Consider the following 15,568-nt stretch of genomic DNA (forward strand, 5'->3'; position numbering starts at 1 on the left):
TCTTCTGAGCCTAAGAGAAGCTCAGGCGTGTAGAAGGTTGCGAGCGGGGGAAATGTACTCCAACCCGCCCTAGTCCCAAACGAGCGTGGTACGTGTTGGACCCAGTGTATCCTCCCCACACCTCCACCTTACTGCGTTGAATCTCACGTGCATGCTAACTTTTACATATACAGCTCCCTCACTTGAAGATAGCATTTCATCCTAATTTCATCCACACTCATATTCAGAACACAAGTATGCCTCCCACACCCCCGCCCACATATCCTCGTCCAGACTTCCTCCGCAAGGACCTATCATGGCAATCCCTAAACGGTCCATGGTCGTTCCTTTTCGATGACAACGATGTTGGTCTCAACCAGGGATGGCACTTGACCCAACTACCGGACAAGATCACTGTGAACCCCACCAACACCAATAGTGCCGAAAACAGCGAGGCGCATAGTATCACGGCCAAGATCGCTGCTGGTACCCAGGAGCTACTGCAAGGCAACAAGTTCAAAAATGAGCATACTGTGCATGAGAAAAGAGATATCCAAGTCCCATTTGTATTCCAATGTCCTGCTTCGGGCATCAACGAAAAGGGCGTGCACGAGGTGCTGTGGTATGAAAGGACGATTGAGGACCCGAGATCTGAACAGGGCAAGATTACTGGAGACCATGTTATTCTCAGATTCGGGGCTGTCGATTATGAAGCCAAGATTTGGGTCAATGGTAGCTTTTTTGGTGGTCATCGTGGTGGACACGTACCATTCGATGTTGACATCACGGATGCTTTTGTACAGGGGAAGACGCAGAGGCTGACGGTGCGAGTTTTCGATTCCGCTCACGATCTGACCCAGCCCCGTGGGAAGCAGTACTGGAAGGCGCAGCCTGAAAGTATCTTCTACACGCCCAGCGGAGGCATCTGGCAAAACGTGTGGCTGGAATCGGTTCCCGCTGTTAGACTAGGAGATGCGAGTGCGGGCACACTGCTAAAGAGCAACGATATTGAAGGCGGGAATTTAGAAGCCAACATCAAGGTCCTTGGAAGACTAGCGGGCCACGACTACAGCGTGGAGCTCGAAGCCAGCCTAGGCGGTGTTCTAATCAGCAAGACTGAAAAGACTGCCCTGCCCCACGACTCAGACACAATCGCTTTGAAGACGAATATGCGTTTGACTGACGCCCAGATATCACAGCTACCACAAAACCTCACATCTGCCACTCCACTTTCCGACCCCAAAGCCTGGCTCAACAACCTCGCTTTATGGTCCCCTGACCACCCCACCCTCTACGACCTAACCATCCGTCTCTACCGCTCTTTAGACAACGCCCCCATCGACACAATCCACACAACAACCGGCATGCGCTCCCTCCACTGGGACAACTCCACCTTCCGCCTCAACAACCAACCTTACTTCCAAGCCCTCTTCCTCGACCAAGGCTACTGGCCCGACACCTTCATGACACCACCCACCCCCTCCGCCCTCAAACACGACATCGAGCTCAGCAAGAAAATGGGCTTCAACGGCTGCCGCAAGCACCAAAAAGTCGAAGACCCCTTCTTCCACTACTACGCTGACCGCCTCGGCTTCCTCGTGTGGGGGGAAATGGCAAACGCCTACGCCTTCTCAGAGGCCTACGTCGAAAAAATGGATCAAGAGTGGCATGAAGCCGTACTCCGCGATCGCAATCATCCCTGCGTCGTGGCGTGGACGCCTGTCAACGAGTCGTGGGCGTATACGGATCTGCACACGAACAAGCAGCAGAGAGATCACATTCGCAGCTTGTACTATGCGACGAAAGTGCTTGATCCGACGAGACCTATCAACGATAACTGCGGCTGGGAACACGTGGTTACGGATCTGACTACGTTCCATGACTATGCTGATGCGGAGGAGCTGACGGCGACGTGTGCGTCGCTGGATGCTATCATGAAGAAGAAATCGAATCGGCCGACGTTTCTGGCGCCGATTGAAGGGCTGGGGGATCCGGGGTCGAAGCATACGCCCGGTGCACCTGTTATTTGCACCGAGTTTGGGGGTGTGAATATTGCGCGCGAAGCTGCTGCTGGCGGTGGAGATGGGGAGGAAGATAGGAAGAGAGATTGGGGTTATACAACTGCTTCAGACCCCAAGGACTTGCTTAAGCGCATTGAGAAGATGATGGTGGGAATAGTGAATGGAGGTCATTGCTGTGGGTTCGTGTATACACAGCTTACGGATATTGAGCAAGAGGTCAATGGTGTGTACACACCAGACAGGAAGGAAAAATTGGATGCGGCCGAGGTCAAGAAGGTGGTGGACGGCGTTGTAGAAAAGTATGCACAGATGCACAAGTAAGCCTGAGACGGAACAAAGTGCGCGCTTCATACGGGAATAGGTACCAGGTATAGCAAATAGAGCATCGATGTGATATATAGAGTTATCGTATTTAAGGTACCTCTTGGTACTTTTGATTTCTACCTATGTAGTCATACTCCTCCATCCAGAAGGGCCTTGGCCTTGTCGGTCAAGATCTGTACTAAATGCCTCTTCGTCCAGCGGCATCGCCACGAACAACATCATCAAATGACGTTGTTCGATTCGAAAAACTCCCATCATGCTATGTACTGATAACAAGACGCCAAGGATGCAGAGTAGCATGCGACAAGCGAAATACAAGAAACAAATGCTCTCTGAGATGCATAACAAAGAAAAAAGAAGCCATGGGGTATCGTCCGTAGGAAAAACCGAAAACTCCGCCCACTATGCTGATTGCAAATCAAAGCATCCTAAGCACCATATCGAACTCCGGTTCTCATGTATCGCAGACTCTCTTCCTCGAATCGAGGTATCTGACGTCCGTCTCGTAGCGAGATATAATCACGGGCTGGATCGCGGTTGTCGTATGCCCTGGCATTGGGCACGTAAGTACGACAAGGTGCGCCAGCCGGTACCTGATAATGAGATTCTCTCACATCGCGCGCAGGCTGTCGATGTGTTACTGGAGGAGCGTATACGTATCCACGAGGATCAACATCTGCAGTGGGTCGTGGAGGGGCATAGTGACCTCTGGCATTATTGGTGGGCGGACCATATGGACTATTTGTTAGATCAACAACATGCTCTGGAGGCGGTGGTCGTGGAGCACTGTGAAGAGGACCCGTTGGCTGACTTGGATGAAACTCAAGTGGCCCACCTTGGTAGGTTCTGGCATGGACTTCTTCACGATACATAGGCCTTGCACGTTTCGGCTGTTGGTCTACTTGGGCGTCTCTTTCGTCCGCGAAAGTATTCGGCGCTTTACGCTTTGGTGACTGTACCTGGGTGTAGTGCCTGTCTAGCATGTTGTGATCCTGCACTGGGTGATGTGCATTTGTATTACGGCGTGGTGGTGAAGTCAGATCAACTGTTTCACGCTCAACAGAAGGGAGTACAAGATCGTGATCTGGCATGCGTCTTGTAGTCGTGGGCGGTCTTTCCTGCATACTAAATCGAGGGGATGCAGGACGCGAATACATGCCTTGTATGCGTCGCGATGGAGGGAGATCATACCGCATCGTTGCATCATCTTGTGGCTCCTTGATGGGTTGAAGCTACGTGTGTCAGCTTAGATTCCAGAATGAAGAACGAAATACGATCGTGTTGTGTTCACGAGACGTGACCTATTCAAGACTCACTTTGTACAATTGCCCGTCGATTTCGTGCAAAATAGGCTCGGCCCTTTGGCTTGCACCAGAGTCAGCTGGCCTTGCTCGTCTGTGGCGGTTAGTGGGGCTAGGAATTCAACATGTCACTACTCCTTACTTGTCATTCAGATCGTGTGTGCCATAGCGATATGCTTCGCTGTGGTGTCCTAGGCGTGGTTCAGAGTTTAGTGTTGCGTGCATAGGTGGAGGTGGAGGTGGCAGCTGAGGGAATGGCTGGGGGTGTGAAGAGCCAGGCAATGGACCTGATCGTGGTGGAAGATATCGCGGAAGAACAATTGTTCTTCTTGGTACACCTCTCATATCATTACGAGGGTAGTTAGCATGAAGTTCGGGTTGCAAATCGCGCGCAGTAGCACGACTAGAAACAATTTCCATGCTCTGCTCACGTTCATCAGGCGTAGACGTGGAATGGCGTTCGCTGCTTGGTTCATCGTCATCATCAAGAACAATGACCTCACGAAAGGTTTCTTCAAGCTCATTGCTTTGATCATCGGCTTCGTCGCGCCACTCTTTGAGTTTGGCAAGGGAGACACTCTCAACCTTGGATCGAGCCTCCATCCAACCGCCGCTTTTGAGCAGCTTGTCGTAATCTGTATACGTATGGCGAATATGGGCGACAACAGCAAGCTGCACTCTACGAGCCAATGAAAGTTCCTTGGCATTACCTACCCGGTTTGTTCCCTCCTCAAAGGCATGGGTAACAATGGCTTGCAAATCATCGTCAGGGATCTTGGGAAACATTTCGCGAACGGCACCATGGATGTAGCCTTTGGTCTCCTTTTCCGTCGTGGGACGTCCTTGCTTAACTTGCCGTGAAGAGTAGTCCTCGAAGCGCCGGGCAATCCAGTTGGTCCTATCGCCATCCTTGGCTTTCTGGAGACCCTGGCTTTCATCATACGTATAGCCGAACTTGCTACAGGCAAGGTCGATAATCTGTAAAGGAAAATGGTGTCCGACTCGGTGGACATGATGAGATAATTTCTCGGGATCGGAATGCATCTTGTTCTTGGGTTTGGCCTTGGGGGTTGTCAGCTACTCCTAGCGCTGGAGTTTGTTGCAACGCCTACCGAAACAATATGTACGTCGAGGTTGCGCTGGCGACACTGCTCCTTGCACCATTCCGTGAACTCTGGATGTCCAGCAGGAATGAAGCCGAAGCCAGTGGGCGCGTTGGATGCATACGTCAACTACACTTGCGTTAGTAAAATGTCGGTGCATCGATGGCGCATCGCAGACGGACGATCGAGTGCAGTTTCTTCTTTTCCTGCGTTACCGCTTCTAGCACAATCTTGTAAGGCTTCTTCTTTTTGGGGACGGCTCGCGGCTGCTCAAGGGTGCTGCTGCGCTGTGGCGCATATTGCGGCCGCGGATGATGTACTCTGGTCATGACGCTGGTGTGCAAGGCAAATCATAGAGACGCTGCGGTCCGTGGAAGAGTAAAGTGCTCCTGTGGCTAGGGTTTTTCCAGCTACGGAGCGATGCTGCGGGATTAGCGATGAATACGAAAAACGAGGCAGTCACAACGGCGCGCAAAGGTCCAAGACGCGGAATTTGTATCTACAAGCCCAGTGGATGCAAAGGCACAGGCGGGGCGTTGAGTGGTGTGGTGTGAAGAGGGAGGAGAGGATGGAACCAGGTTTGTGCCACGCAGGCGGCTACGGGGCGCCGGTGCCACCTTTCTCCGACGCCCAACCATGGCGCTTTGCAGAGTGAGGCGTGACGTCGTTAGTGCCCCGACCACCATGTCACAACAGCAAGTCATACACGCGTATAGGCACCTGTATCGGCATAGTCTGCGGGCTATTCACTTCTCCAAGCCAGCCCGATACACGCTGCGTGACCGCCTCCGTCTGGCGTTCCGTCGCGGCAGTGCCTCTGACTTTGAGCCCCAGAAAGTGCACAACACGTTGGAATTCCTTCAGTGTGCTACGAGAGAAAACGGCTTGGAGCACAAGATAGTGAAGAACTTATTGTTTGTATGGTGGTTACAGAGTCAAGGAGGCCACGCAAGGCACAAAGCGAAGACTCTGTATGTCCCCGTGCCTCGCTCAGAGCCCAACACAGTGAGGCTGACATGCCAGAACCCGCGATGAACTCGAGATCAAGACGACTGCATACGATGTTTTCAATCACAACATCTGTATGTTGAACGAAAGTATAGGGCTTTGCCTGCCAGCAATGACCCTTCGCGATCCTAGATGAGGCAACAAATGGTACCGCTGCCTCGAAGCCCTCGCAAAGCGCCCGTCTGCCGCGCACTTGCACTAGACCATAATCGCGTGAGCATTGAGGGAGCCTCACATGAAGTCATCAAGGAAGTTCTCGTCGCGGTTCTGATTACTGCTTTCCTCGAGATGGTCCTCAGTCATGACGTCGTCATAGGCGTGGTCTCTCCGCCAAGCGAGCTCCTTGCGCTCTCTGGCAACGCGCGCTTCTTCTTTCCTCTGCATAAGGTTAGTTTTGCTGCAGAAGAGATGATGGTGTTATGAAAACGAGGCCAAGTCAAAGTAAAGATAGTGAGAATGTGGACCGAGGTAATCCCCCAAAAAAGAAATTCAAGTACCTTTGCCTGCACTGCACCCTGCTCCCGCTTCCTCAACTCGGCACGCCTCGCCTCTCGCTCTTCACGCAGATCAGGGAACTTTTCAACCTTTGTCTTGTTCAGGCGGTTGACAATGGCGTTTTCCCTCTGCTCAACATGTATGCGCTTGACCTATCCCAGCAGATTAGTATGCAAACTCCACAAGCACAGAATACTCACCTTGCGCTGATCCTTAAACCCAACCTGGCCCACAGCCATACTGCCATCCTTCTTCAAGTTACTCCACGGCGTATACACAATAGTGATGTTGTCTTTCTTGTTGCCCTCAATACTGTTCGCCTTTGTCAACTGCGCACAGTCGATTAATAACTCCTTGTTCATCTTTTCCCAGTCCTCGCCCTCTGGTAGGCGGACGTAGATATGAGCCGAAGAGAGATTGTCAACGTGGAACCAGACATCTTCATCCCAGCCGTACTTTATCAGCTCTTCGTCTATCGCAGGGTTAGCATGTGATTTCCGGTATAACGGTCAAGCGACAAGCAAGGTAGTATGGTCATGTCAAAAGCTGAGGTAGTCTAGCTTCTTACTTTCGACTTTGTCTTTGCCGACGTAAATAAAGGCCGACGGAGACACGGTGTTCGACGAGAAGTAGTATACCATATTGACAGGTTGTTTGGTTGTGGCTTTGCGATGCGAGATCAAGCTGCAAGTCAGAGCGTTGGGCTTAGTGGTGAATTTGGCAAAGCACGTGTGGGGTCTAGCGGGGTATCGAGGCCATTCAGCTCAGGATCCCGACACTTGTGGCAACCAACATATCACTGTCAACTATCGCAACGGGCAAGTACTCTAGAACGTAAATATCAAAACCTCTTGGTTTTATCACATCATGACTATTTTGAAGCCCAAGTGACACAGCAACCTACTTCGCGCCACGCTTAACCAGCAGCACGCGTTCGCTCTCTTCTTCCTCGCCAGGTACAGGCTGTACGTCAAGGCCGCCAGTACCATATTTCAAGCTGTTTATATGACAGGTTGAGGGATGTGCTTTGAGATTTTAAAGGGTTTGGATGTTGGTTGAGAAGGGACTTTGATAAGAGGGTTGACTGATTCGTGAGAGATGGGAATGGCGGTAGGTTCTGAGAGGCGGTAAAAGATGGAGGTTAGGCTAAGGTGGTATTTCCAGTGACTTTATTGTTCAGCTGCTTGGATGGAGCTTCTCTCTGGTCTTTCAACGGTCCTGGATTGACTTTATAAGTTGTTTTGTGGGACGCGAGTTCTTTTCCGCCGCTGAAAGAACAATTGCAAGCTTCACAAGGGTGGCTTTACTTTTGCGTGGGAGTCTGGTTGGTGTTGTTTGTATGCTGCTTCATTGCTGAAACGACAGTTACGAACGTCGTACTTGAAGCTCTTTCCTTCTATGAGCAACTACTCTTCAGCCTGTGTAGAAACGTCCTTGTTGCGGGAGCCGCCATGGGGAGTTTCTATGCACAGGCGACTCTCTGTCATGCTTTTCGCGCTTTTTCACGCTGACGAACATCCTACTGCAAGTATAGCATGGGAACATGTTCTTGTGTTTGGAAGATTCTCGCTCGTGCTGCTTAAGCGCACCTTTGCTGGAGTAATCGAGTTTGCAAAAGCTGTAGTAAAAGGTCTCTCCAACCATATGATAGTCTCGTTGATGCTGTTTTTTGCTTCAAGACTACCAAATTTTCGATCACAAATTTTAAAGTCTTGATCGCAAATCTAGCACCCGGACCTATTCTTGTGCACTGCTGAGCGTCCGTAGTGCTTTGCTTATGCTTCCTTGCTGGCAAAGTCGCGTTCGCAGAGAGCGCATCAGTTGGTCATGGTATGGAAGATTACAGTTTTCTATTCGTTCTACGGCAGTATGGATAATGGTTCACGACAGTGAACATGGACATTGAAAGCGCTGAGCCAAGTCAGTCAACGGCAAGTAGCACAACATGGCCTTTATGTTGTGCAGCCGAAAGATTTACCTCCAGTCCAATGGTGCAGGGCCACATGGCGAATGATGATGCACCTCAGGTTACACAACAGATCAGACGAGACTTATCGACCTCTCCTGAGGTGCGGGGTAAATTGAGCCCGCTGGATCGACCTTGCAGGCGATAAGTACGCTTCAGCTAAGCTTGGAGAACTGAAATGGACATATTGACCACAATTGGGCAGGTTTTGCCGAAAGGCTGCTGTGGAATGAGGTTCAGTTTGCCTTCTGCCGTAGCTTATATCAAGCGAAGAGGTCATGTCTATCAGCAATAACTCAAAAAGGCCATTCGTTTCCTACAATGATACTTGATTCCTTACCTCAGCTTCCCCGTAATCGTGCACCCTGCATGAAAACTCCGTTGCTTTGCCTCCAAAACATGAAATGCACACATAGACTCATGTCAGAATTCCGAAATGAAACCCCTTTCTCTCACATATACCCTCCTTTCTCGACAAAACCCCAATACTCAGTCAATCAAGTGCCCCATGCCCCTCGGTAGCCCGTCCCTCTCCCTGTCTTTCAACTGCTTCTTCTTTGCTTCCTCCTCTTCCTCTTTCTTCTTTTTCTTCTTCTTCTCCTCTTCTTCCTTGTTCCGCTGCTCGTAATGAAACTCACACATCATATACGGATGCTTGTACGGCTCCATGACCTGTGTGAAACCGCAGTACCCTGAGGGTTTGACGCCAGGAATGTAGTGCCGCTTTACTCCCCTGTCATGGGTCGTGGCTTGGTAGCAGCTCTCGCCCCAGATGTAGTGTGGAGGGATGGTGTTGAGGCAATTGGGCATCGCGCATTCGAGAGGGTAGCGTTTGCACATTGAATCGTTGTTTAGAATGTGTGGCGTGAGATTTTGTGGGGCTTAGTAGATGGTGTTATGAGTAGTATCCCTCGGTGGAGAAAATAAGATCGACGTGCTACTGGTCTTTCTTATATGGAGGGCAGAAAAGGTAAAACGTCAGAGAGGTGTATGTGCTGTTCTGACAATTGATTCATATTGTTGCTTGTTCACATGAATAGAATTTTAGACGTGAAAGTGTAATTGAATGATCACAGTTGGCACAAGCTGTATTGCAAACGCTTCCAAGCTTTGTCCCATGAGTGAAAGTCGTGTCTCTGCCTAATTCTACAAACGACAGTACCATGTAAGTATTCTATGACGGTGGAAAAGGCAGCAGGAGTGTATGAATGAGCAAGGTGAATGAGCAGTTTGAAACAGAAGCATAATCCTCAGACTGGTAAAGGGCAAGACAGAGGCAAAACAGCGCACCATAGAAATGAGTCACATTAATAAACACATATTGAGACAAAAATGATATAATTTGTTTTGTGTGAGCAGCAAAGCCCAAAAATATCCATTAGGGATTAGGGACATTCAATGTCCAGACAGAAAAGAACATGATGACAAAAGATAACTCCAAACTCCATCGCGATGCGTACTGTTTTTGTGGTTTTGACAGATAAGAAAATGGGCAGAGGATGGGGGACTGGCGGCAGTCACTTGTTTTAGACAGTTCTCCTTATTGATCGTTGCGTCGACTCGACATGGCGACATCAATCATTATCTCGTTTAGGCCTCCTCGACAGTCTTGGCAGGCTTCTTCATGTTGTTCTTGTACCAGAGGGTAGGCAGAAGAGCGCTGGATACAGTGAAGAGAATGCTAAGCCAGGTCAGTAATGCCCAGAAATAGCAGTAGTGTCGATGGACTTACCAAAGAGCAATCGTCATGCCCCAGACAGTCTTAGCCTGGAAGCAGTTGCTGCGAGTGACACCAGCCCAGTGGCCCAGGCTTGAGGCAGACTTGTTGAGGTTCTGCACTGCTGCAGTCACGAAAGCATTGGCGTACATGGCATCGATCTCAGCCGAAGTCTTTCCAATGACATAGCAGTTAAGGAAAGACATGGGCTTTCCAAGAGTGACTGCGCAGACGATGAAGGCGATGAGAAGCAGAGAGTCGACACCAGCCATGACAAGAAGGCCGAGGTTGGCTTGGGACCAGTAGTAGCCAATGCTGACCATGATGTATAGGGTAGCTATGCAGGCCTATTTGTGTTAGTACAATGCTGGAAACATAATGTTTTAATACATACCACACTGAGGGTGCCAACAAACTCCTTAGGCGGCTCAACACCAGTGGTAACAATCATCTGGACAAAGTTGGAGCAGATGCCAATGACGAGTACCATACAGATGGACTGGAGGACGCGAGTACCTAGGAGCATAAGACTCAAAGGCTTAGCGTTGTAGGTAGGAACAGGCATATTGGCTGATTGAAGATATAGTTTTCGAAGGAGAGTTGAATGTCAAAGTGAACGAACGAAGTGATTTGAGTAGCGAGGACGTAACAGTGATCTGCACAGCAGGAGAGAGTGTCGTGATAGGAAATTGAGAAAGAATAAGACCCAGATAGGAAATAAGGAAATAGAGGAAAAAAGAGGAAAAGGAAGTGAGTGTTTGTGAGCTGGTTGTTGTGTTTGATGACTGTTATGGTGCTACCTCAAGTACATATTATATATCGAGATGTTTTCTGCTGCCTCAACAAGTCATTGAAAACGGAATAGCTGAAATCGCTGCTATTCTTGCTCATTGCGAATCTGGACCGCCATGGTTTCATGGTATCGCGAGTAGTCGCTGGGCGGGCCAATGAGAAGCCAGAACCGCGATGCTTGGGAAAATGTCCGAGCTGCCGCACTGATGCACGTCGGCGGCTACAGCATAACAAGTCGACACGACAAATCTGGGGAAGCCATACACGCCCACAGATTCAGAGCGGTACCTGAGGCATGTGGAGCCATGGTTTGATGTCTGGATCGGTTGGACGAGAGATGTTGTTGCGGCTCTCGTTGTACTTCCGCGGTCCCACACCAAGCTCCCGCCCAACCTCGCGCGCGGGAGCTATCCTCTGAAAGTGTTGAGGCTCAATCAGAGTCGCGGGAGGTTGAAACATCTTTGCAAAAGGATCGTTCACGCCCTTGGTGAGGGCGTTGTCCAAGAAACGCCTGCGCTGATGAGAGGACGTCGGAACTTGCCACGTCAATGCTTGCCTATGGAGCCAGCATGCGCGCGTATACATTGGTCAGTCGTCTGTGGACTAAGAAGTCTAGACAACTTCCATGTCCAAATGGTAAAATAAGGCGTGTTTGCATAGTTGTGCACATAATGCTTTCATAGTACGCGCCTGTACGCGTCATACAGTGAAGTGGGGCATTCCTTAACAAAGAAGTTCAAGATAAAAGTCCTGCAAGACATCAGAGACAAGAGAGACTATGTGGAAGTTTTGCAACGAAGGAGATGGTATCAATGGTGGTGGCATGACAAGTACGCCTTACGATGGCATGCTCCCCGCTTCCGACCTCGGGTGAGCTAGATGCGGCAGGTCCACGCGACCCAGCTCTTAGATAGTTGGTCGCATACACGCGGCTTCCCGTGATACCTATAGCCGATAAGAAGAATCCACGGGCTTTAAAACCTCACATGTGGCCTTTGATCGTGTGATCTTCTACTCTCCGAGTTAGCAACAATCATGGGTCTTTCAGAGTACTGGCAACATAAAGCCGACTGGTGAGTTGCTCCGAGCTTTACAAAGCCACTCTAATACCCCACACACTGTAAGAGAGTGTTGTCAGCTAAGTTTCCATCAGCAAACGTAAGCAGTCGGAGCGTGCTGCGAAGATTGCATCTCTTCCGGCGCCATATCTATCTCCTTTGTCTTCTCAGGAGCGTACTATCCTCGGCAAGCCTATCCAAGAGCTTGTCCAAGATGTACAAAAGCAAATCACCAGCCCCGTTGATATCCTGAGAGCGTACGGCAAGGTCACCGTCAAGGCACAGGAAAAGACCAACTGCGTGACTGAGATCTTGTTTCCAGAGGCTGAGGAATGGGCGGAGAAAGAGGTCAATCTGAAGGGTCCGCTGGCCGGTATTCCTGTTTCACTAAAAGACTCGATACAAGTCAAGGGTTTTGACACCTCAGTTGGCTATTCAAGAAATACTGGAAAGCCAGCTACTGAAGATGGAATCATGGTCAAGTTGCTCAAAGATGCTGGCGCTGTGCCTTTCGTAAAGACCAACCTGCCTACAACTCTTCTCTCATTCGAATCAACCAACGACGTCTGGGGACGAGCCAAGAACCCACACAACGACAAATACTCACCGGGTGGCTCAACAGGTGGCGAGTCAGCGTTGTTGGCATTCGGTGGTAGCCGCATTGGTATCGGATCCGACGTTGCTGGCTCTGTTCGTGCACCCGCTCATTTCTCCGGATGCTACTCGATACGATGTTCTACCGGACGATGGCCAAAAGTAGGCATGAACACCAGCATGGCCGGGCAGGAAGGAATTCCTAGTGTCTTTAGCCCTATGGCAAGGACGCTGAATGACCTGACATATTTCACACGCAGCTTTATCGAGATGAAGCCCTGGAAATACGACTACACAGTCCACCCAATAGAATGGAGGGAAGAGATCGAGGAGGAATATAAGGAAAAGAAGAAACTACGCATCGGTGTTATGCGAACAGACCATGTTGTAGACCCATCACCCGCATGTACACGCGCTCTAGATGAGACTGCAAGAGCCCTTGCAGCCGAAGGCCATGAAGTCTTTGACGTTGAGCCGCCATCCCCCTACGAAGCCCTACAAATTGCATCCCAACTGCTCCTCAGCGACGGCGGCGGCGTCTTCCTGAGCCATTTCCGAACCGGCGAGTGGAACGACCCCGGTGCCGCACAAATGGTCAAGTACATGCGTCTACCACGTTTCATAAAGTACATCCACTACCTCTACCTCAAATACATCAAGGGCGATTCCATCTGGGCTGGCTTACTCCGAGACTGGCACCCAAAGTCTGCACATGAGCACTGGCAGCTCGTAGGTAGGCGCGAAGCGTTCAAGCAAAACTTCTTCCAATGGTGGGAGGAAAAGGCGAAAATGGATGTCATGCTCACGCCGCCAAACGCGACGCCTGCTGTGCCTCATGGCGGCATGCACGATGCAGTCAGCAGCTGCGGTTACACGTTTTTGTTCAACCTGGTAAGTTTGTGCTACTTCGACCCCCTTTTATTTATATGCTGACAGTTATCAAAGCTCGACTATTCCGTGGGAGTCATCCCTGTAACGCATGTTGATGCCAAGAAGGACGCTCTTCCTCCAAACTTTCAGCTGAAGAAGCTGAATGGTGTTGCACAGGGTGCGTACAAGCACTATGATGCTGAAAAGATGGAGGGTCTGCCTGTGGCTGTGCAGGTTGTGGGACGGAGACTGGAAGAAGAGAAGGTACTTGCGATTATGGAGAGGGTGGAGGATGCATTGGATAAGCATGGTGGTCGTTACGAACTTTTGGAGATAGATTAAAAAGATCGTTACACGGGCGGATGCGTTGGAGAAAAATTATGTCTGCAATCAGCATGTTATTTTGGCAATTTCGGAACATCATCGAATTAAAATACGTAAATACAGATGATCCTTCACGTCTGTCGATTCTCTCAAGGCTGATATGATGTTGCACAAATAGACCACGTTTTGAGAGCGAGCATTGCAAATAGTGGATGCTTACAGAGTCTGTTCCTCGATTAGCAATGTGCATTATGATTAGTATTCAAGGAGAATGGTATAAAGGGCAGAAACCGACAGTGTGGCATTTCGAATGCCTTATATTGCCTTCTCCTTTCTTGTTCTATTCAAGATCAGGCCTAGCTATTGCATTTCCCAATTTGATATGAACCCCAATCTCTTACCTATTTCAGAGTTTATGCCTCACAAGCCTCATGCTGTTCTATTGATCCCACACCAACAGTATACGTACCGCCTCCGCTACCAGAGCGACCCCCCACCACAAGCCTAGCACCGACACAAGCATTCATCCCACAATTCTACGCACACCACAAGAGCTGGGTCTGCACCGCGCGCCGTGTCTTCCTGCCTCGTCGTTCCCCGCTCCCGTCATTGGGCGCGCTTGCGTCTCTCGAATCCCGTCTCAAAGCGATGATAATCTCGAGTGCAAACGCATCTTTGTTCGCTGATTGCGGGAGACATATCCCTTGTGTAGCTTCCTTCTCTTTTTATATTCGTGAACCATAGATGCGGTGCAGACAAGCAATGATCAGCCAAGTCCTTGATCAGGGACAACGCGGTCAAGAGGTTGATTGGTGAAGACGTGGATTCAACAGCAAAAGAACATGTTGTGCATGCAGTAGACGTAGTGACGTTTTCTTTCAGTGGATCCGTACTACCTGCAATGCGGCGACTCGATGTGTGTAGTCCTGTAGTGTCAATGTTTCATTGTGGATGCGAATAAATGCACTACTGGGATTGGATGAATGCCCTTGGATCGGCCCCCCATGTCGCGTTGCTGCTGACACACTGGGAGACTGAGAGCTTCCGATGTGCAGGTGAGAGGGGAGGGCGTGTTCCTGGGTCACGTTCGTTGGGAGCTAAGGCAGGGGTGAGGAGAGCTTGAGCTATGCAGAGAAGGGGAGCTTGAACTACGTAGAGGAAGGCAGCTACATAAAATATTTGCCCTCTCCTTCCTCTCGAGAGGGTCTTGTTGGGCATTCTACGTTGAACCTATTTTTATACTCCGTGTCTATCTCGCACCTGATTTTAGGATCTATCGAAGACGATGACGGACTTTAAGGGATCGTGCCACTGTAAGCAGACGGAGCGGACGGCGACGCTGCAGCCAGACCAGTAGAGCCATGTACTTTGGTGAGCTTGAATTGGAGGTAATCAAGGAGAATTCGAGTACGGATGAGGAGAAATAGTCACTGTAACACTTGTAAGGAGCTCTCCGGCGGAACATACACGCTCAACCAGGTCATTCTCGCCAAGGCGCTTAAGATCACAAAAGGCGATGACTTGGGAAAGTACACATACCAGGGTGCCTCTGGCCAAAGTGTCCACTGCGCACGTTGCTCTCTATCCCAGTCTAGCGGGGTGTGTATGCTGACAATCACCTTTGGAATAGTTTTACTGCAAAAACTGCACCACATACGTATACCACCAGCAAGAGGTCCTGGTCCGGACAACATCGTTCTGAGGACTGGACTGCTGGAGCAAGGAATAAAGGACTTCAAACCTCTTGTGGAGATCTTTGGCAAGGACCTCTTGCCGTGGGAGAAGGAGGTTGCAAACACGATATATTGAATATTGAGATAGGTATCATGATACTGCAGTCTCCTCTTCCCCTCTGGTATCTAATTTCCATTTGACCCACCTCCTAGTCCTCAAGCGGCGGGAATTTTCTCAAAAAGTGACTTGGGCATTCGTAACCGCCTGGGTTGTGGTCCAAGTATAGTTGGTGATACTCCTCAGCGTCCCACCACTTGCCCGCAGGCAGAATCTCTGTTGCTA

At 50.0% G+C, this 15,568-nt stretch overlaps 7 protein-coding genes across 7 annotated transcripts; 3 read left to right on the plus strand and 4 right to left on the minus strand.

Annotated features, from left to right (window-relative positions):
- Positions 1 to 170: 170 nt before the first annotated feature.
- On the plus strand, positions 171 to 2,405 carry COCSADRAFT_32125 (glycoside hydrolase family 2 protein). Its single transcript, XM_007696016.1, has one exon. The coding sequence runs from the start codon at positions 237 to 239 to the stop codon at positions 2,319 to 2,321; it is 2,085 nt and encodes a 694-aa protein (XP_007694206.1). The 5' UTR covers positions 171 to 236; the 3' UTR covers positions 2,322 to 2,405.
- On the minus strand, positions 2,384 to 5,267 carry COCSADRAFT_32126 (uncharacterized protein). Its single transcript, XM_007696017.1, has 5 exons — positions 4,911 to 5,267; positions 4,738 to 4,857; positions 3,768 to 4,687; positions 3,641 to 3,719; positions 2,384 to 3,556 (listed from the first exon to the last, which is right to left on the minus strand). The coding sequence occupies exons 1-5, from the start codon at positions 5,055 to 5,057 to the stop codon at positions 2,753 to 2,755; spliced, it is 2,070 nt and encodes a 689-aa protein (XP_007694207.1). The 5' UTR covers positions 5,058 to 5,267; the 3' UTR covers positions 2,384 to 2,752.
- Positions 5,268 to 5,637: 370 nt separating this feature from the next.
- COCSADRAFT_32127 (uncharacterized protein) lies at positions 5,638 to 6,917 on the minus strand. Its single transcript, XM_007696018.1, has 4 exons — positions 6,800 to 6,917; positions 6,432 to 6,703; positions 6,234 to 6,383; positions 5,638 to 6,114 (listed from the first exon to the last, which is right to left on the minus strand). Exons 1-4 carry the CDS (start codon positions 6,870 to 6,872, stop codon positions 5,968 to 5,970), a joined length of 642 nt encoding a protein of 213 aa, XP_007694208.1. The 5' UTR covers positions 6,873 to 6,917; the 3' UTR covers positions 5,638 to 5,967.
- Positions 6,918 to 8,681: 1,764 nt separating this feature from the next.
- On the minus strand, positions 8,682 to 9,037 carry COCSADRAFT_341318 (uncharacterized protein; the record flags this gene model as incomplete). The annotated part of the gene is made up of 1 exon (XM_007696542.1): positions 8,682 to 9,037. One exon carries the CDS (start codon positions 9,035 to 9,037, stop codon positions 8,687 to 8,689), a length of 351 nt encoding a protein of 116 aa, XP_007694732.1. The 3' UTR covers positions 8,682 to 8,686.
- Positions 9,038 to 9,787: 750 nt separating this feature from the next.
- On the minus strand, positions 9,788 to 10,479 carry COCSADRAFT_166388 (uncharacterized protein; the record flags this gene model as incomplete). Its single annotated transcript, XM_007696543.1, has 3 exons — positions 9,788 to 9,878; positions 9,930 to 10,261; positions 10,309 to 10,479. The coding sequence occupies 3 exons, from the start codon at positions 10,477 to 10,479 to the stop codon at positions 9,788 to 9,790; spliced, it is 594 nt and encodes a 197-aa protein (XP_007694733.1).
- A 1,185-nt stretch (positions 10,480 to 11,664) lies between these two features.
- COCSADRAFT_105885 (uncharacterized protein) lies at positions 11,665 to 13,764 on the plus strand. The gene is made up of 3 exons (XM_007696544.1): positions 11,665 to 11,779; positions 11,860 to 13,249; positions 13,304 to 13,764. Exons 1-3 carry the CDS (start codon positions 11,742 to 11,744, stop codon positions 13,568 to 13,570), a joined length of 1,695 nt encoding a protein of 564 aa, XP_007694734.1. The 5' UTR covers positions 11,665 to 11,741; the 3' UTR covers positions 13,571 to 13,764.
- Positions 13,765 to 14,764: 1,000 nt separating this feature from the next.
- COCSADRAFT_195220 (uncharacterized protein) lies at positions 14,765 to 15,427 on the plus strand. The gene is made up of 4 exons (XM_007696545.1): positions 14,765 to 14,905; positions 14,980 to 15,121; positions 15,183 to 15,233; positions 15,272 to 15,427. The coding sequence occupies exons 1-4, from the start codon at positions 14,838 to 14,840 to the stop codon at positions 15,359 to 15,361; spliced, it is 351 nt and encodes a 116-aa protein (XP_007694735.1). The 5' UTR covers positions 14,765 to 14,837; the 3' UTR covers positions 15,362 to 15,427.
- Positions 15,428 to 15,568: the final 141 nt, after the last annotated feature.

Source organism: Bipolaris sorokiniana, assembly GCF_000338995.1.
Source record: "Bipolaris sorokiniana ND90Pr unplaced genomic scaffold COCSAscaffold_1, whole genome shotgun sequence".
Lineage (NCBI taxonomy): Eukaryota > Fungi > Ascomycota > Dothideomycetes > Pleosporales > Pleosporaceae > Bipolaris > Bipolaris sorokiniana.